The sequence below is a fragment of the Diorhabda sublineata genome, chromosome 4, assembly GCF_026230105.1.
Source record: "Diorhabda sublineata isolate icDioSubl1.1 chromosome 4, icDioSubl1.1, whole genome shotgun sequence".
Lineage (NCBI taxonomy): Eukaryota > Metazoa > Arthropoda > Insecta > Coleoptera > Chrysomelidae > Diorhabda > Diorhabda sublineata.
The window spans coordinates 27,559,205-27,581,792 of NC_079477.1; the positions used below are offsets into that span (position 1 = coordinate 27,559,205).

At 32.2% G+C, this 22,588-nt stretch overlaps 1 protein-coding gene across 3 annotated transcripts in view; it reads right to left on the bottom strand.

Annotated features, from left to right (window-relative positions):
- The window catches only part of LOC130443193 (GATA zinc finger domain-containing protein 14), a 200,322-nt gene that overhangs the window by 141,856 nt on the left and 35,878 nt on the right, over window positions 1-22,588 (bottom strand). For all 3 annotated transcript variants that reach the window (XM_056777709.1, XM_056777710.1, XM_056777708.1), the window contains exon 2: window positions 5,116-5,376. In XM_056777709.1, the coding sequence (XP_056633687.1) occupies window positions 5,116-5,160 (45 nt within the window). In that variant the 5' untranslated portion in view covers window positions 5,161-5,376. The remainder of the gene's footprint in view (window positions 1-5,115; window positions 5,377-22,588) is intronic.

The window sequence follows — 22,588 nt, forward strand, 5'->3', positions numbered from 1 at the left end:
TTCACATTTCGAGCTACAATTTTCCAAGAGATAGATTTTCTTATGATATTTCATTTATTTTATCGCTTGGCAAAACCACATTTCTATCATAAATAAAAAAAGTTATCAGTATATAATCTCAAGCTCGACATCGAGAATATTTATAATGCACCCAAAGAATCAGGAATTGTTACGAAAGCTGCTGAATCAGATAAAGACATTTTCGGATTATTCGTCGAGTATAATTTACATTTATTTGAAATCTTTGAAATTAGTAGTGAATGAGAAAAGTAATAAAATGAGAATATGAACTATAAGTGAATATGAACTTTCAAAGTGACCTCAGTCGTCTCGGTCACCAGTAAGTCTTGTGATTGATGTGTAGATTACTTTGAAAATGAAAATTCGTGCAGCAATAGTATTTTTACTTCAAAAACATTATTTCTACTTCAGTTTAAGTGAAATAATAAGATTTCCTGAGAAACAAAGCATTCTTCATTTGCGAGTATTAGCAACAGATTTCTGATGAAACCTGATGAAGATAAAGCCTGTTCTGCTACTGAAAATCTTTTTAAAATAAAATAAAAAAGTATTACAAATGTCATTTAGAAAAAAAAAAACGTAGAAAGCAAAGCGACTAACCATGTTTAGTTCCGCAAGATCGACGTATAATTGTTCACCGTCAATTTGAAGCATAATAAGGTCAGTTGCAGATTTCCTGGCCGTCTGACATCAACTGGACAAACTCTGCGGTATTTGAAAACTCGCCTTGAAAATGGAACAACAAGGCTGGACAATTCCGGATCAGCTTTTTGATGTCATACCACTTAATTGGACATCAACTAGCGGTTCGTACACAGAAGATACGAAATGCAAACACTGCATCTGTTGTTAGAGATATTGACCTCGAAATGCCTGTAGACATCCTGAATCTCAACAAAAGATTGAAGATTTTTCATCGGAAAATATTATGAGCAATGAAGTTCCATCTAAATGGTTATGTGAGTAAATGAAATAATCTTTTTTGAGGCATTGAAAATTCGTGGTGTGCTGTTTAAGATGAAGGAGTCATAAATTTTTTCTTTCTTAACTGGGCGAAATTTGGCCACAACCGGTATTCTAAAGGAAGCATTTCTAGGTCGCTTCATCTCCCGTTCTGGGGATTTGTACTGGACCGTCAGATAACCCGATTTGACTGTTCCTTTTGTAGTTTTCTGAAGTCTACAGTTTATCTCAACAGTCTTTAGACTCTCTAAGCTAGTTACGAGTCCCATTAGTCATTAACTTAAAGAAATTTACTTGTCCATTATAATTTTCTCAACTTAATAGAATAAATTCTAATGGATTGAATAAACAAAATTCACAAGCAGAATCAAATTTTTCCAATAGAAAAGAAATTACAGCAAAAGAGCATTGGGTGATTTCTTTTGCACCACCTGGTATTTCAGTAAGATTTTGAATCAGTTTCTTTTCTTTTTCTTCATAAAAATAGATGAATCGAATAGTAACCTAACTTAAACTATTAGTGAAGATAATTTTGAATAAGACATAAGTCAAAACACATTTAAACATATACGGTGGTTGTTCAATAAGTTTTGTCAAGCAATACAATCATTTCAATCGCTGTTGAATTTAATATATCATTTGTAAAAACATACTTTCAATTCATTTCAAGTACGAGGTCTGATTGAAAAATGATGTTAATGAATTTTAAAAGCACCGATTACTAATGCTGTATCTATTATAATCAATAAGTGTCATACCCTTGGGAGAAGTGTTCCACTTCTGGATTGTTGATTAGCTACTACAAATTAGAAATTATGTGTAACATATCTTGAACAATGCATTTATGAAGATTGAATTGTTGCCAACATGGTTACTGGACATGAAATTCTTGCAAACCCTAAGATAAGACTATTCAATGGCCAATGATTGGTATGGCAACATGTCATGCTTCAATTTGCTTATAAATCGAGAATTTTCTAATCGCAAAAGGCTCTTGCATAATATATTTATACATACTTACACGACTTTTGGGTTTTCCTGACATTAGCTTCGTAAAATATTATTGGTTAAATGAATTGAAAATAAATATATGTAGCAGATACTTTTTATGAATTTATTATGTTTAAGACAACCACCTCACATTATCTTTACCAGTAATTGGAGACCATCATTATGAAGTTTGATCCCATAAAAGGATTAAAAGCAATAATGCAATTATGTCACAAATATAAGAACCAGTTTAGTGGGCTCTAATATATGGTGCGAAGACATGAGCCCTCAACAATTGTCAACAATAGATCACATATGGGCAAATATCTTAATTGAACCATGAGATGAGATGATATAGAATCTGTATGCTGATATGGAATATGGAATACATGAAAAAAGCAAAAGAATGTACCATGCAGGACTGTTGATATTGACAAGGCACATAAAGAAGAATAAATATCATAATTTATCTGTGTGTAATTCCTGATTTTTTGATTTTATAAATGAACGCGGATGCTGCGAATATTCTCTTGTTGGAGAACATCAATCTTAATCCGACAGGTGACTTGTAAATCGGCTTTTACATGTAGTAAATGACGATAATAACAAGGGAAATCGAGGCAAAGCGTTTCAGCTTTTGTTTCATACTCACCAAAAAATCAATTCACGCCTCGCAGCTACGTGAAATTACCAACCAATTAAGCCCTTGACAAAATCGTATTTAAATGAACCTATTCTACTAAATATTCACTTAATGCTTTTACACTCTCCCCCATTTATTTTCCTTGACATTCACAACGATGCAGAAGTAATTAAAAATAATTGCATCATGTGACAGTTTTCACCTACCTCCCAACCCACTCGTTCCCTGGCTTGGGGTGAATTAGTGGTTTCCGAAATAGGGGTCGTGATGCTTTCCGCATACAAAAGAATTGGTGGCTCAAAGTTGGAGTTCTTTATCTCGAGCGGTTTTGTTTTAACGCAACCGACCAATTTCTATACTAAAATTAGCTTTTATCAATTGATAAGTGAGACAGTTTCTCTTTCTTTCGGGGATTTGGAATTTAATACTTTTATACGATATTGATTCGAAATTTTATATCCAGGACACGATTCTTCGCTTTTCCAAATATAGAAATTCACAAAATTAAAGTGAATCTCACAGTGTGGATTTGAGTTAAACGCTCAATTGATCGGGTCAGCAAATATTAACATCAAAATTGGTCATATTACAAGCAGTGTTTCATTTGTCTTCTACTCAAAGCCTTTAGATCTACTTCTACTTTTTCAATCATTTTCCTTCGATGTTTGTGTTACGCATATTGATCCAACGTATTATTACTTCCCTTCGGTTTTTTGTTAATATTTCTTAATTTTTCCTTCCCTATATCACCATGACTATATGACTATTATTGCAAAGAACAGAAATCTAAAAGATTTACACCTGCTACTAGCCATTGGGTAGGTTCAATAATCGATTTGAACAATAGAGAAATCGAATATGCTGAAAAGTACGAATGTTGTCTAAAAACTCTACCGAACTTTACCTTTATCTAAAATATCAGCCATTTTGAACGCTTAGCTTCTCTGTGACAATAATATAGGTGAGTCATAGTGAAGATGTTTCTGATAATGGAAAAAACTGAGAATCAAGCTTATCATTCATCGTCAAATATTTGTTTTTGAAAGGCAATGAGCCTACGCAAATGAAAAATGGGTTACACACTATATACTGATCGTACCCCTAGAAAAGTTCATCAAATGGTATTGGATTGCGGCTGGAGAGATAGAAGAGGCCTTCGGTATATCGAAAGTACGCATTTTATAATATATTGATTGAAGAGTTTATGCATGCGTCTGCTATCCACGTATTTTGCTCTCTTTCAACCAAAAGCATAAAACTTGAATCCACCACTACATTCCTGAAAAACGAAAAACAGTAAAGACAATGTAGTACAAATGGTAACCTGCTCCGAAAAAGGTTCTATTAGCTGGATCAGAGGTTGGAGGCGTTTTTGGGATATTCATGAGATTGTGTTCATCAACTATCTTCAAAAAGGGAAAGTAATAACGCATTATTGCTTTATGAAGTAAAGCGAAAAATAACAACCAAGCGACTACAGTTGAAGAGAAAGAAAGTGCCCCTCTAACAGGATAACGTGATCGCCATGGCTAAGATCAACGATTCTCATTTTAAATTGGTTTAACACCCTCCATCAGATTTGGTACTGTTTTTTTCTTCGTTAGGTCGAAAACTGTTGCAGACATCTGTTGTATGTTGGGCAAACTAAGAGATACATGTCAAGTTGTTTCAAGGAACATTCTAGTTTTACGTATATGAAAAGTGTTAGAGGGAATGACTTCAATATCATACCACACCTTTAGAAAATGTTTGTTCAAGAATGTATCAAATAAATTGATTTATTAAGACAATAATATAGTTATAGATATCATATGCTGTATTTATAATAATGAATAAAGTTGACCGAATCGGATATAAAATGAAATTAGAATAGTAACGTTGAAGCTTTATAAAGAAGCATTTGATTTCAAATGATGCGTTACTTCAATAAAACAGTGACTAACTAGTACGTGATCCTTTGTAAGGACTTATTTTACCACAATATGATAAATTGTTGTTTGAAGTGGCTCTCAATATTTGAAAACAATATTGTGAAATAATGAAAAAAATATCACGATTGATAATTCAAGGTATCCCAAGCCAGCCTAAATTACGTGGATTCATCTGATTAAACTTCTGAGAAAGACAAAAACTAGTTTAATGAAACTCCAATTCAATTTGGAATCAAATACAAATATATTATAAATGACATCGCTTTTTAGATTTTTGAATATTCAAAAAGCGAAATTCAGACGTTCATATGTTTTCAAAATGACCTTCTATGATCAATAAACAAATCTAAACAAAGAGTATCTCTTTAGAATGAAATAAAATTCCATTTTCTGCTTATATTTGATATTTATAAAAAGAAATAAACTTTATAGCTCTTAGAGATTTTAATTTCTTAGAGAAACCGATTTTTTCACATCATTTCATCTCCTTATTCGTGATTCTGACTTGAATTTTGATACCTGTTTAAATCTAATTCTATATATACGTTCTAGTTAAGTGACACTCACCTTGTAGATCCCATCCACAAGTTTAATGAGTTCTTCCGTTTCCATGATGCTCGTATATGATTCTTATCTATTTTTAAAACATAACAGTTCACTGAATAAACACTAAAGATTGTTATTAAGTTATCTATATTTGTTGCGACTTTTTACTGTTCCAAAGAAGTGAAATCTTTTCAACGATTTTCAAAGTCTTCTTCTGGAAATTGTATTCAGTGTACGAATAGGACACGAAATGAAGATACTTGTGAGTCTCGAATAAGAAATCTGAAACAATAAAAAAGGAATGAGAAGATCACTACGTTTTATAGTTTCAATTAAAACGATGCTAGAATTGTCAAATAGTAGAACTAGGCCGATACATTTGATTGTTGAATTAAATTAAAAAAAAATGTGTAAGATGCCTCACTCTTTATATAAATTCGTCGAAAACTAAATTCATTTGTTCTATTCTTATACACAATATTAATTAATAATATTCAATGTGTTATAATTTGAAGGAACTAATCATTTTAGAATTATTTCCAAAGTTATAATTTCTGCGCTAGTTTGGTAATGCAAACCTAACCTAAATTTGAGATAATACAGAAATATCCATATACGAATCAAGCAATTAAACGCATACTTGCATTTTAATTGAAATTGAATATAAAATATTTAATACCCTCAAATAAACGATAGATACTCATTTGGTACTTGCAGAGTTTAATTTCCTGATAATTCCAATTTACGATATAATTAACGATTTTAAACAGTATAATTAGCACAATTCGTTGCATTTATGCAATTAGGTCAGGCATTATTGTGATTAACTTGAGGTAATAATGTTAAAATGTGCTAAAAATTTACTGATACAGGGGAATTGGCCCGCTCCTTGGAGCTCTTTGATTCTTTTACTACAGAGGATCACTCCCCATGGATTTTTAAAGCTCTTTCTCCTTTTCTCCATATTTCTATAAATTTGAAATTTGTATTCAGCTTTAACTCTTTTATCTGGTTTTCTCATACTTATTCTTTTTCATTCTTTTGGTCTACCTATTCCACATCTATAATTCTAGATATTCAACTATCACTTGTCCTTCTACTATCTCTTTCAGTTCCTCATTTCACAGATTTATGTATACATTTTCCTCTATTTTACTGTTTCTAGTATTTTTCTTTCCAGTATTTTAAGATTTTTCTAATCTTTTTTTCTATTCATTATCTTCTACCGCTTTTTTGTCATTAGTGCTGAATATATTAATAACTATACTGATATTGGTACAAGGGTCCTTTTGTGTTGTTGGTTGTACCTCTTCCCATTTGATCCTGTTCCTCTTTGTCAAACCTTCAATGGCTGAATTTTTTTCATATTTTATACTTTCAGAAATTTGTTTAATATAGAGCTGAATCTAGATGGTTGAAGCAACAACTAAAGGCTTCCTCCTAAATAATTTTCCAAATTAAATGAATGATTTATATGAGTCGATTCTCATGCTTCATTGTTCCAAAAAGTCCTGGGATATCAATACAATTACTGTAATCTCCTGCTCTTTTGAAAAATCTCAAGTAAACTTCTGTTTCTGGACGAGGTAACTTTCGGATTCAGTTGTTTGTTGTAAGCGATGTTCTGTTTCAGATTATGATAACTGTAAAACTCTAAAGAGAGCATTTAATTCAGCATCATTAATCAAAAGTATAGTTTTTTCTTGAAGAGATAATCGTCCGAATCACTAGAAATAGAATTCTTTTCAATATAGTTCCCATTATCATCTTATAATATATTCTAATTAGATTACACAAATTGGATATGACAGATTTTCGAACGTATAATTGATTTAAAAGTAACATTCAATTTGATTGCTGGTTCTCTCTTTAACTAGCAAGCTTGAATTGAGCCACTTGTTACAAGACATTGAACACAAAAATAAAAGTCTGCTATTAATGAAATTCACTTATAAACTTGGGCAAAATTGTTTACAGAGGTTAGTAAGTGAAATTAATAGTGACGGAGGTATTGGTACAAGATAAAAGGACAGAAGAATGAGAATGAATGAAAAAATCTGATAAACGAGGAACGTTCTTTATTTATTTCAATTTGTCGTGCCTCGGAACAGAAACAACAAGTATCAAAATTAACTATTGAGTACATGAAGGGATATTACAAAATCGTTACATTGGAAAAATTAAATTGGATTATAGTTTATGGTACAGGTTCGTAATTTTGGAGAATTTCAAAACTTTTCTGTATCTCCTTGAGGTTAAATTTCAAACTTAATTGCTGGTATGTAGTACATTGTCTGCAATCATTGATATTATGCTTAACCGTTACAGAGATAGAGATAGAGAAAAATGCTTTGTTAAAAAAATTGTTAAGATAACCTTGTTAAAAACGAAAAAAGACACATACAAATCACTAACTAAAGACAGAAATAAAATAAAGATTAAAATATAGAGTATACACTAGACAATTAACTATACGCCACACTAAAATAGGTAATAATTTGTATTAAAAATCAATAACAACATTAAACCAGTGCGTGGCAGGCTCCAAATTAAATATTATTTTTAGAATAAAAACACTTTTCAATAAATATTCCTTCAAATTATTGCGAAATGCGGGAAAAGATGTTAAAGATTCGATTTGAATTGGCAAATGATTGTGAAGTATTGAACTCTTAACTAATTTTGAGCGCGGAGTAGGTACATAAAGGTCGTGCTTTGCGTTCCTAAGTGCTTACAAATTAGGCCAACGGATCGAATATTTTCAATCTAGTCTGCGTAAATATCTAGCAGCTCTTTTTTGGAGTTTAAAGATTCAAGTTGAGTCGCACCACACGTACTCCCCAAGAAAAGGGTATAACAGAGATACGTCTCAATAAGGGCATAATAAACTGTTATAGAGGTGGATAGGTGCAGTTCTTTGGAAACTAATCTCAGCGCAAAACAGAAAGAACTTAAGAAATTAGTATCGTCTACAAAAAGACATATTTAACAACTGATGTCTAGATAGGCAATGCCGTTGATAAACAGGAGAAACAAAATAGGGCCTAGTACTGAGCCCTGAGGCACTCCACATTCTATTGGGTTGCAAGAAGACATCGTTGGATCAACCCTTACAAGCTGACTTCTGTTGGTAAGTGTTGTGGTGGTTTTTCTTGAAACCGTAGTACACCAATTTGTTTTAACACAATCGAAGCCCTTGGAAAAATCACAATAAGTCGTTGCAGTGTAGTGATTGTTGTTTAAGCTGGAGTAGGAATATATATATATATATATATATATATATATATATATATATATATATATATATATATATATATATATATTTCTACTTTGTTACTTAAAACGTATTTTTCGATCACACTCCGTATTTATACACATTTAAAAGCATTTGATACACTTTTTATAATTTCAACTGAACTAATGAAAAGCGTCAAATTTTTCTATACTATTTTCCATAAATCTTGAAATAAAAAATGTGGGTCAAAACAATGACATTTTTCTATTTCTATTTCATTATTTATCTTCAACTTTCAAAAAATTTTATATGGTTTATCATCATGTATCAGTTATGTATTATACTTAACAAATATATATGCGAACTGTGCATCAATTATCTCTTTTTCTTTCTCGTGATATTACGATTATATATGTATTCCACTTGTTTATATTACTAAAAATGTTCGAGTGAGAGGTCTGACCTCAACACGTTTACCTCCACATGTACAAATCTACGAGTAATCGTTTACAACAAACATTTAAACTCTCCTTAACAGGTTATATTTATTGGATCTTTCACTTGATTACATTTTTATACTATAAATTTATTAGTTATAGCTGCCTTTGGATAGGACGTTCGTATACCAGGTGAATTTTGGAACAATACTGAAAATTTCACTTTAATGTAATATAGGCATTTGAATATCACCCTTAACAAGGTTCTAACCTTTATTTGTATTATTTTCAGTGCCTCACACAATTTTATAACTAATTATATTGCATTCTTTTCCACATACTTTGCTTCATTTTTTGTGTGTTAGAGAGAGAAAGAGCTTTATTGTCATAAGAAAATTGTAAAATTTTCTTATGACAACATTAAATATTGAATTATATCAGTCTATGGTAGATTGTAGAATTCGGCCCATAAGTTCTTTCAAGCAGAAATACCATAGTAAATCTCTGAAAAAAATTATTAAATGTATTTGCTACTTTTAATTGTTAAGGTAGCTGATTGAATAATTTTTTGGCAGTTAAGATGATTGATTTTTTTCCCAGATCAGAAGAGGGTATTGTTAAGTAATTATCCAATTTTTCTCTTCTAGTAAGGTAGCTATGAATGGGTCTTTAAGTTGAGATGTGAACGTGTTTGCGAACCAAACAGATGGACTTTAAAATGAAACTCGCAACTCGCTCTACTACTTTTTTGTAATTCGAAGAGGTGCAAACTATAAGACCCCCAAGAAGGCAAACCATAGCGAAGACACGATTCGAACAACGACTAGTAAGTTGTTAGAGCAGTATGGGAATCGAGCAGTTAAGACACATATTCAATGACAAAACAAGTAAAGGATAAGTTTTTCGCCAAACTCGCTACATGCACAGACCATAGAAGAAAGCACTGTCAGTATGTAGACCAATAAAACTTATTTGAATCTGAAGATTGTAGAATCCTTCGTAGAATAAAATTAAACTTTTCTCTGTATTTAAACAGAGCTCGTTCGCGTCAGACCAGGACTTAATTAACGAGATCTTTGCCCATGGTAGAATGTAAAGCTTGTATATTTGAAACACTCCAGGTTACACTGGTGTCATCTGCAAATAAAGTGAACTTACCATTAATTCGTGAATCTGTAACATCATTAATGATTACCAAAAGAAATTGTTCCTCCAACTGAGCCCTAAGTTACACAACTGCCAACTGGTGAATTACCATTAACTTGTATCAGATGTTTTCTACATTCAAGGTAAGACACAAACCATTTTAAAGAAATACCTCGGATGCCTCAATACTCTAGTTTGTGAATCAGAATTTGATGATCAACACAATCGAAGGCCTTATCGAAATCACAAAAACCAAAGCCGTATAAAATTTATTATTGGTTGAGGTATATTGAGAATAGAAAGCATTTAAAAAGCAAAGGCAATAGGCGGTTTTCCATTAGTCTTCCAATTATCTTCGATAGGAGTGGTAATCATGCAAGAGGACGATAGTTACTGGTGTTATTTCCTCGTCACCCTTGTGAAGGGGAACAATTATAGCAGTTTTTAGACAGCTAGGGAAAAAACTTTCTTGAAATGAATCCATAATCTTGTTACATAATTCTGATTTGAATTTTGAGAACATCAAATTTTCTCATTTCGTTTACTAATTGGCTGGACAGTGATATATTGAATCATAAGTACAAAAGGTGATATCAAAAATGAAATAAAAATCTTCTATGTATTATTTTCGTCTGAATAAATTATATTAAGAGGTATCCAAAATTTCTTCTTAAATATGTAAATGACATGAAGGTATGTTCGTTGGAATTCCATGAAGATAAATATGTCCCAATGTTGCTGTTACATAACTAGTAGTGACATCTCAAAAAAAAAAAAATTAATTCTGTAAAAGGTCAACGTTAGTTATGTCAGTATGTTAATGACGTTTCTTACCTTTTTCGTTTATTGGTGAATTGATTTAAATGTGGTTAATAACAGTTATTTCAATCAAAATTTAATTTTTAATTATAATATTGATGTCGTACGTTTCTTATTAATTTATTATTATAATGAGCTTCATGTTTTGTGCAATATTCAAATAATTATTAACTAAAATTCATGAAATATTCTTACGTAATACTTGTGTATGATTATTGATACATGATAATCATTACGATAATCAAAATTACGAGGAATAGTCAGAAAAATGTAACAAGTCTCAGCACTAGTCTAGTCTACAAGTTCAAATCGGTGTTAATTAGATGTGATAATTCTAAAACTATGTGACTTAGGTCATTAACAAATTTAGCAAAGAAATTTTTCTCTCGGAATCATACTTTTATTATTCAATATATTAATTTAAAACTGAAAAAAGCTCTCCACCTGCCTCTTTTCAATAATTCCAAGTTTTAGTTGTTTTTTAACACTCAAGAATTATGCTATATATCCACATAACTAAAGCCTCTAATTTATTAGCTCCATCTTTCTTCAACGTCCTTCCATTCTGTAGAAAAGCACAGACCACACGAAGTATTTGATGAATCTTAATTGTAAATTAGGTGAACAGTTTCAAAATTGTTGAATAACAAAATTTTACTTGAATTTCCTTCATCGATCTAAACTGGAAGAAAATAATTGTTCCAATTATTTTTGCTTTGTGGAGCCCTTATAGTCTAGACTCTATATTGCGAAGATTTTTTCTTCCCCCAAAGGGAAGAGGAATCGCTTTGTTATACACACCTAATGCAAGGTTAAATAGTGAGAGTTTCCAGGTAGTTCAGATCAATCAAGTATACCGTTTTAGTTGTTTGTTAACACTTAAGGATTATGCTATATATCCACTTTTCGAAAGCCTCTATTCACTCCATCAATCTTCAACGTCCATCCTTCAATTTTGTAGAGGAGCACCGATCTCACACGTAGCATTTGATAAATCATAATCATAGATTTGAGTAAACAGTTGAACTTCCTTCGATCTAAACTAGAAGAAAATATTTTTTTTGCTCTGTGGAGCCCTTATAGACTATACTATAATCGATTGATAATACTTTGTCAAAAATGAAATTGACTTATATTACGATACATGGAAATTATTTCTGATGTGCTCTGAAGACATCAGCTCAGTCCTAGCTCAATCAGATTCTATAAATATTGGGGTTTTGTATCTCGTATATTCTTTGATTTATTTTTTTATTCACTTTCTTTTATCACATTGAATCCATAATCGCCACTTTTGTTCTGTTAATTCTCATTCAAAAACTAGAAATAGTTTTAAATAAGAGTTTGTAAGAGATAAAATTATTTCTATCTTTCTTCTCTTCACTTTTGACAATATACTTACAGAATTGTCCAACAAACGGCGAAATACAAGAAATTAGAGAATTAATTATTGTAAATTGAATGAATAATTAAAAAACCTAAACAAATTCCTTTACTTTCGGTAATTTGCAATCTATTATCAATCCTGTTGTTTTCGAATGTTTTCGTTAGATATAAATTAAATAACAACCAGTCTGTTCCCAAAACTGATAGGGAGAGATTCGGTTAAATCATCTAGAAATCTCATGAATAAAACATTTTAAACTTGAAAAAAAAAATGATACAATTCCCATTGTTTCTCTTCTGCTTGCATCTTCATTACTGTTTCGGGAACGATTTGTCATTTTTATGTTTGTGCCACCAAAGTATCTAATAAATCCTTTACGATAGTAAAATATTGCAGACTTAGATGCGGACTCAAGCATCAATACACAGAAATAAATTTATTGGGGTTGGCGGTGTAAATACCTCAAAAAAAGTTAATGTTTAGTTTGCCAGCAAAGTTCAAATAATTGATTGCAAAAATTTGAATCTTCTGATGAATAAAGGTTGATATTTTTACCAATTACCTGAAAGAACCATATGAGTGTATAATTGACTTTTACAGACTTATTTTTTTGCCGTGTATACTCCTTGTTTTAATCTTTCATCTAATTTCGTGAATATAACTCTCACAAATCCAATATTTCAGCTTTGGGAATTTCCAATATAGTTGTTTTTAAGTATTTTTGGTACAATAAAGTAATTTCAAACCTATTCAGTTTAAAATATTTCTTATTGTATGAACAGGATTGAAAGTAAACAGAACAGGTAACAGGTAAAAGGTGATTTTACGTAAAGATCTCGTGCAATGGACCTCCATATTTTTTTCATTAATATAATTCATTCACTTAGTTATTCAGTGTTGCATATTTCTCTCGATTTATGTAGTAATGTTGTGTCAGTTCTATTTGAGTATAATAACAGAATTGTTGTCATTACTTATAATAACTGGAACAGGGACAAGGTGAAATTAACAATTTGTTTACTGCTTGGCACACATTAGTCATTAATTCAATAGAAAGAATCCAACAAAACAATACATCTTCCCAAAATCTCACAGTAACAACTTATCGTGGAGGCATCACAGCTATTTTTATGACGATAAATTATAACTGATGGATACAACATCATCTATAAAGGTCTTTTCTGAACCAGGAAATGTAGACTGGTCACTGTCTAGGATAAAATGGAAGGATTCAAATACATCAAATATATTCTTATATTTTATTACTACTAAGATTGTCTGTCCATTATCTCCCACATTTGCTTTGTTCGTATCAAATACAGCAAAATTATCGTATAAGAGGATGCTTTCAGAAGTACCTGGCCCAACAAAGAAAAAACTTTTCCCAGCGATGTTCAATAAGATCGATACCCTGCAGACCTTACCTCTTTATTGTTGGAAAATCTTTGACCACCGAGCCATTTTCCAAGTCTGCGAACAGAAAATAGTCTGAGAGGGCTGAATTTGGCGAATGGAGTGCATGCGGTAGTAATTTAAACTTTAATTCATCAATTTTGGCCATTGTAATAACAGTCTGAGTTGGTACATTGTCTTGATGAAGCAACACTTCTTCTTCTTCCTTCAAACGTTGCAATAAGTTCACATAATACTCGCCGTTGATGGTTTTTTCTTTTTCAAGATAGTCAATGAAAAGTATCCCACGCACATCCCAAAAAACCGACGCCATAATCTTGCCCGCAAATGAAAAGGTCTATGCCTTCTTTGGAGCCGGTTCGCCCTTTTCAGTCTATTGTTTCGATTGTTCTTTTGTTTCGGGTGTGAAGTGATGGACTCACCTTTCACCCTTGGTTATGGAGCAACGCGAGAATTCAGCTTTATTTCTGCGAAACGCTTGATACAAATATCTTCAGGACAATATTTTTGATCCATTGTGAGCAAACGCGGCACCCATCTTGCGCACAGCTTTCTCATGTCCAAATTTTCAGGTAATATGGGATGTAACGCACTTTTTGAAATGCCTACTATGTCTGATAGTTCGTGCACTTTCAGTCGACGTTCAGTCAGTACCACTTTGTGAATTTTCTTCAACATTTCTTGAGTCATCACCTCATTTGGTCGACCACGGCGATGCTGGTCTTTGCAGATCGTACGGCCAATATTTTACTGATGATAACTAGGAAGCAATTTCACCCAGAGTAGATCCTAGTCCTGCTTTCATATTGGTTGAGTTAAGGCTTTCTCAAGCAATTACCGCTATCTGTAGGTCAGACTAGGTACTTCTGAGACCATCCTTGTACATATTTGTACCATACCCCTGGAAAATACTGAAACTCTTGAATAATTTGCTTAATTTGCTGAATAGAATATTTGAATTGTAGAGTAGGGAACAGATCTCACCATTTACTACTACCACCACAACAACAATTAGATTGCGAGGTGGACGTCCATTGATATTATCGTCTTCAAAATCCGAATGTTAATAAAGTCCAAATAGCTCCACTGAATAAATAAAGTATTTGGGAAAGAATCATACATCCTTCTACCTAATATTACTGCATATAAAAAGATAACTCATAGTTACCTCATAACAAATACCTTGTCAAAATCTGTAATGTAATGAACCCCAATTAGAAACGGAACACCCTATATGGCGAGGGTTCTTGAGGAGCATATCATATTGATGACAACAGTCAAGCTTCATTTTCAAAAGAGCCTAAAGGTATGAATAAAAGTGATGTGATTTCTCACAGTTGACCTATTTTTATTAGCTTTAGATTTCCCTGGTATCTATCTGATGATTTCTACTTTGAATCGATTGTACGAATTTAAATTGGGGTAACATATCACACGTGCACATGCATAATTCAATTTCCCCCGAGAGATATTTATCATTGTGAGGTGGGTGATTAGTGAATCGCTTCAGAATATTATTGCTGTTTTGTTATTACTTATATCTTTGGATATGTACATTACTAGAAAGGCATTTTGAAAGGCTTTCGATTCTTGTCACTTGTTTCTCTATCCGTCACAAAATTTCGTTATCTGAATAGTTATACGGAAAATGAGACATTTGTAGGAAACAGCATACTAACTATTATAATATATAATTATAATTATGGATAAGTATCTATCCAAAATTCAACAAATCATGTGAAACAACCACGATAGTACCCAGATACCGTATCAGATGACTTGTTCTAAAATTCGAATTATCAATGATTCTAGAAGGAAAATCCTGAACATCTTCACTATAAGAGCTGAAATAATAACCAAAGAGAAATATACATCCTCATCGACTCATAAATTTTAATGATCAAAGAGTATAATAATTCAATACCAAATTCCGTCTTTAACCTATTCTATTCCGATTGTTCCATTTCATGTTTGAAATATGAACATATCATATGAATCTATAATGGAATAACATAATTCGAAACCTTTTTTTATTATAGGAGATAATTTACAGCAAGAATAATTTTTTCCAACGTGATATGAAGTTATTATAGAATAAAGAGTGGCAAAGTGATCTACTACTTTGAACGTTTGAATATGAACAATACCTTAGAAAGAAAGCTATGGTATTAAAAGGTATTAAAATTGTTGTATATTTGATACTAATGCACATATTAGGATATTTTTTAATTAAACTGATAGTGTGAGCCTCCAATTTAAATAATGCATGGATATGGGAAAGCAATTTTGTATATTTTGAGTAGCTGCGAAAGTACAGAAGTTAGAACCAATAACTCGGCATTTTTAGATACCATCAGCCTGAAATAGTACACTTTGACTGCTACAAACATGCATAGATTGAAAGTTGTATTACATTATGTTGTTGGACAGCTTATTTTTCCAATGTTATGAATGATCAAGGCAGTGGAAATGGAATAATGTATAGGAAAGAAGCCAAACGAATATAGTGCTCTTCTACCATCAATGTTTATCTCATAGTCTCTCATATTATTAGCTGATGATTTAATTTTCACATCAGAAAATCAGTATTAACAAAATGAAAGATTCATAACGTTCAGCGAATATTTAAGAGTAATTTGAGTTGAAATGCTGCGAAAATAATTGTTGAAATAGAAGTTTATAGACACAGCAACAAAGTAGCCGAGTCCAGAATCTCTAGATGAGTACTTCAATAACATTTCACACCCATGATATAGTAAAATATTTCGAACTACCTGATTATTGTTAGTTTTATCATAATTTTCTTTAACATAAATTATTTGTAATTAATTGTAAGTTATAGAATAGTTATAGGACATTGGTACGAACTCATCCACTGATATAGACCGTGATGCGGGTCCTGTTAAAATATGTTATCTTAGAATTTCTACCTATTTACATTATGTTTCTTTTTCGTAGTGGGTATTTCTTTGCATTTTTGTAGCCTGTTTACATTATGTTGTGACTGTTTTTATAAATAAAATTTCTATGATGGCCTTTTGGTTTATTTAGAGCAAATCATTTCCAAGAAATCGAAGAGTCCAGAAAGGATGATGGTGGATATCAGAGAAAGTCAGTAAATAATTTGATCACATCGTGATACTGAACAGTAAACCAAACGGTTGATTAAATTAGTTAATAATTGTTAGGGAATAGTTTATTGTACAAATAAATTACGCAAGTAAGATAAACCGATTGTATATATTCACTCGATCGTTTGAAAACTGTTTAAATAAATAATAAAAACATTAAGAAAGAACAACTATTATAGGATTATCAAGGAAATGAAGAGATAAATGCTAGCTAATGTAAACAATAGTATAAAAAATACATTTTAGGGAAAAGCGAGGTATCTGTAAGGGTAAAGATATACATCCACCCCTTCTTTTGACTACGAAAGCTTAAGCTTAATACCATAATGACAATAATGGTTTTTTTGATGACTTGTGAAAAGTTAAACAAATTTCTAAAATTTCTGTACTAGAAGTTAATATTTTGTAATAAAAATATCTGTTAATCAAGGTCTTGTATAGCTAGGAAATATTTTTAATACTAATAATAATTGCTAACCACTGAATATTTGAATATAAAAACAATTAGATATAAATCAACCTTGCATATCGTATCTCCTTGAAGGTATATACCATAATAGAATTTACTGCTTTTTTTTTGGAGAACAAACCAGGAAAAGCATAGATGTCTTAATGTATATCACCTTCACGACTTTAACTATGAAGTAATTTCTTTAAAAATTGGCGTCGATTAAGAGAAGAATTATTTGTTTGACGTGAGCAATTACAGAAGAATATCAGGTACCTTTTTACGTGATAAGATTATAAATATTTCTAATTTCGACAGCAGTGGCAACATTAACAAAATCCGAAGGGCAATAGTGCAATGTGATATGTTCACTAAAAATACTACCTAAGTTAAATGTTATCAATGAATTGGAAATCAGAAATTTGACGCGAGAAACAGAGATGTTGTAATCAGAAGGAAAAATATCATATTTGGAAAAGAGTGGTATTTTTGAAATTAACTGTAATTATTGTGTCAGGAATTATGTTGGACAGACTAAGAGGTCCGTTATTCTCCGACTTAAATAGCACTTAGCTTATTCAAAATATGGATGTACAGATAAATAGGGTTTTGCAAGGAACACTGCCTGTCATAATCATAAAATAAATATGAAATGTTTCGATGCATTTGGAAACAGTGAAAATGTTAAATGGAAGAAGAGTTTACATAGGGACCAAGGGTCCATTCCTCACAACCCACTTTATAGTTTAGTAGTTTTGAATGTGAAATTTCTCACCGAAGAGGCTTTCCTCCTGGAATAATTTTTTGCTAAAAGGAAGGAAGTTCGTTGGTATAGAAATTTAGTATAAATATATGAGAGTTATTTTGAACCTCGAAGAAACCTATTTTCCAGACGAGTTAAAGAAAGTGGAGCAACTCTGGCGGAAGTGTATTGAGCTAATAGGAGACAATATTATGTAATAAATTCGTTTGTATTTTTCGATTTTATTGTGAAGAGTAAACGTTATATTTAAATTTATTTTTAATTATGGAATTTTGAATTTCTCGTGTAATTTATCGTTGTGAGCTTTGTAACTTTTCGTAATCTTTGTACAAATTGTTCAAGACGAAAATAATTATATTGCAATTACTCCATTCGACTAACATTCATTATATTTTACCATTTCATAGTTTGACTTACTATATAATAATGGTATTCAGTGTAATAATATCAATGGTCCTAACCATTGCTTTGAAATCATGTTATTGTAAAATATTTTTTATTTATAGATTAAATTATCAAGTATTTCTAACAATATTTCGATGAATATTTCTTGACAACTGTTGAATGCGTTTCATTTTATTATACGAGGAAGGTTCCAGAAGTACCTGGACCTTGGAAAATCTTTGACCACTAAGCCGTTTTTTCAGATCTAGGAACAGAAAATAATCCGAGGGGGCTAAATCTGACGAATAGGGTGCATAGGTGGCAGCTCAAACTTCAATTTTTAATTTTGGCCATTGCAATAACGGTTGTGTGAGCTGGTGTATTGTCGAATGAGACAACAGTTTCTTCTTAAACAAATACAGCCGGTTTTGTTTAATTTCTTCGCTTAAACGTTGCAATAAGTTCACATAATACTCGCCGTTGATAGTTTTTCCTTTTTCAAGATAGTAAATGGAAATTATCCCACGGGCATCCCAAAAAACACTGCAATAACTTTGTTTGCAGATGAAAGGTCTTTCCCTTGTTTGGAGGCGATTCTCCCTTTTCAGTCTATTGTTTTGATTATTTTTCTGTGTCGTGTGTGAAATGATGGACCCAGATTTCATTTATAGTTAAGGAACGGCACGAAAATTCATCTTTATTTCTGTAAAACATTGCCAAACACTTGATGGAAATATCTTCACAACGTTGTTTATGTTCAATTGTGAGCAACTGCGGCACTCATTTTATGCACAGCTTTCTCATGTCCAAATATTTTCAGTTGATATGCGATGTAACCTCACTTTTTGAAATGCCTACTATGATTACTAGCTCGCATCGCTGTTGATAACGCTGTTGAAAACGAAAGAGCAGTCTCACCCACATAAGAATCCAGTTCAGTTTTTCTATTGGTTGAACTGAGGCCCTTAAAATGAAAGTATTGTATCACATAACGATAATAAATTTACAAATTCACTGAAAACGTTCAGTATCGATGGCTGTCAAACAAATACCAAACAACGTGATGTCTCCTAACTTGAAACATATGTTGTATAGATGGCGTACTTTCGAATATTGGCCAGGTACTTCTAGGATCATCCTCGTTTTACGATGAAGCTTCTGATACAGTAGTGGCAGAAGCAGCTTCTTTAATTTCACATAAACTCTAACTTAAACAGCATTTTTCTAAAATGCCCTCCGTCGAACAGTTTTACGCTGACAACATATCAAAACTGCTTCTCATTTGAAGCCTTGTCACCTGATATCATCTCAACCTCGTATAAAATAAAATTTAATTGAAGTAAATTACTTGAGTATTATCTCGCTTGCACGAAATGCTTGAGATGTTTGCCAAAACTGAATACAAAATGTTCTTTCTCAAGGTATGTTATTATTTTTAGCAAAAACTAGTTAAGTGCGCACGAAGAAGTAAATTTTGCCGTTTTCCCAGATGTGACATGAATATCTAATTGAAAATCAGATAATGGATATTTCTTATAGCGGGATACTTAAGAGTCGTTCTTGGCAGTAATAATAATGTTTACATAAATTGGAGAGATTTAAATTGCTGATAAATTGCACAGAAATGATCATTCAAGCAAAACTTATCTTAATGGAATAGAAAAAAAAATCAAATAATTGATGACTGATATATAAAGATAAGAAAAAATATGAAAATCAATTCGATGATGTCTTAAATATATCTTGAACACAATAGAGCTGATTTCTATTCAAAATAATGTAAGAGTTCATTCAAATGGCTTTGGAATTCAATCGATATTTTATGCAAGAAATAAAATTGAGTTTAGATTTGTTGTATAATGTTAATAATGGCAATAATAATGATGATTCTAATAAGAATAAGAGTTCATAGCAACAGCCTTTTCAACGGTCAAAGGCAATGATGATCACAAAAGCCGGAAAACCAAGACGGTGTATGGCGTGGAAAATAAAATGAACTACAGTATCATATGGTGGTACTAAAAAGTAACACAGATCTAGCACAGAAACTAGCAGACCAGAGGAAATAAATTACTTAACGAATAATTAAATATCAATAATAACGTACAAAATAGACTTCTGTTCCAGTAACCACAGCAACTATCCAATACACTAATGAAAGATATATTGATATTCCAATAAATATAAGAACCAGAGGGTGGTTAGACCATAAACCTGAATTTTGCTATAAAAGGTTTTATCATTAAGGTACAGAGCTGAAATTCTTCACAGTTTTTCTAGATAGTCTCCGTCACATTCTCTATATTCTCGCTACCTCTCCGGAAGCTTTAGGATGCCTATTTCCTAAAAATCTCACGGCTTGTCTCGCTACCATTCGCGCACGAAGTCCTCGGGAATATAGGGAGGGTGTTCTAGGGTTTCCCAAGCCAATGCGTTCAACTTTTCTATCGTAAGCCGAGATGAATGCGGTCTGGCAATGTTTTACAGCAATATCGCACTAAGTATTGGAATATCGCGTCATTTTGATCGTTAGATAGGTTTCACTGTTGTTCCTATAATGTTGCTCATTCAAAGTTCGTTGTTTAGTCAGAAAATCGACCACAATTGCTACTCAAAATTCAGAAATCCAGGCACCCATCTGGCTGACGCTCTAATCGGTGAATCTTGTCCTGAGGGCACTTGGGTCTTTGAGACGCATTTATCCTTGAATCGCTCATAACTATTAGTACACTGAAAAAAAAAGCGAGGTTACGTGGTCCCGGCTGTTCTCTATGCTCTATAACAGACTATTCTAGCATCCAGTGCAGACATTAAATTTTTCTTGCGTTTATTTTGGTTCATATTTACACCGCCCTCGTATATCGTACCTAGCCTAACTTCACCTAACCTTTTTTTTTGTCCTCACAACGGGCGGATGCAAATGCTGTGAGTTTGTGTGGGACTCTCACCCACTAAACCACCCTCCTAAATCCTCGGGAGTGTCGTACGCCGGGAGGACAACAAATTGTCAAACCTAACCTAACCTAACCTAATCTAACCTAACCTTACCTAACCTAACCAAACCAAACCAAACTTAACTTAACTTAACCTAACCTCACCTAGCCTAACCTAACCTAACTTAACGTAACCGAACGTAACCTACCGTAACCTAACATAACCTACCGTAACCTAACGTAACCTAATGTAACCTAACGTAACCTAACCTAACCTAACCAAAGCAAGACAAGCACACACCGAAGCAAGACTAGAAGAACGACACGGTCTTGTCAAATCTGGCACCGCTATTTTTCGTAGTGAAAATGAACAATAAACAGAACTAGAAGCTACCGGTGCAGTGTGCAGAAAAACCTACATGGCAGAGTACTAGAAAATACTATAAAAATCGTACGCTTCATCGATTACAAGTATTTTTAAGCACAATTACAAATCGCAAATATCGATCCTGGATACAAAAAAGTTTACACCAAGCAACTAAGAAGATATGGAGAAGGAAACGACAGAAAAATACAGAACACTCAGTTCAACAGAGATGGTGAAACTTCTGATCGAAGCTTTGAAAGGAAGGAAGTGATACAAATAAATCCACTCAGCACACAGGCAACGGAGAACTTCTGAAAGTAACTGAAATAAATATCAAAATAAATGGAATAAAATTATACCACATCATCACCACCGATGAACAAGTATACCTAATAACCAAGAATCCTTCCATCACGTATTTACGCACACTATTTGAAATTATGACAGCCATCATACTATCAAAAAAAAAAAGTAGGATTATCGTAGGATGAAATAGATGAAAAAGCAACAAAACAACCACTAAAAAGACAAAGATATATTTGACTTCATACAAAGCTAATGCAAACAATGAGAATTTAAAAAATAGACAAACACATACTTATATCTCGTGGAACATGGAAAAGAACAGTATACTTAATCAATGAACAGCAAGAATTTGCACGAATGAATGTTTCTAGGATATTATTTAACTTTTATGTACCTCAATCCACTACGTTCTATGAATTCAAGATCAATCAACAATAAATAGAACACACAAAAAACAACTCACTAAATAGATTTTATTGTTCCTCATCAACAAAGTATATATGCAATGGTTTCTAAAAATGATAGAAGAATTAACAATTATTACAGGGATGGAATCCGGAAGCAACAAATAGTACACATACAAAGAAGACAACATTCAAGTACAAAACCCTTGATATCATGGAGCTTAGAAATCTATGATTTGATTGATGCACAACAATCTAAACAAATATAGGAATATAATCAAAACAAAACTATAAAAACAGAAATAAACTAATACTGAAAAT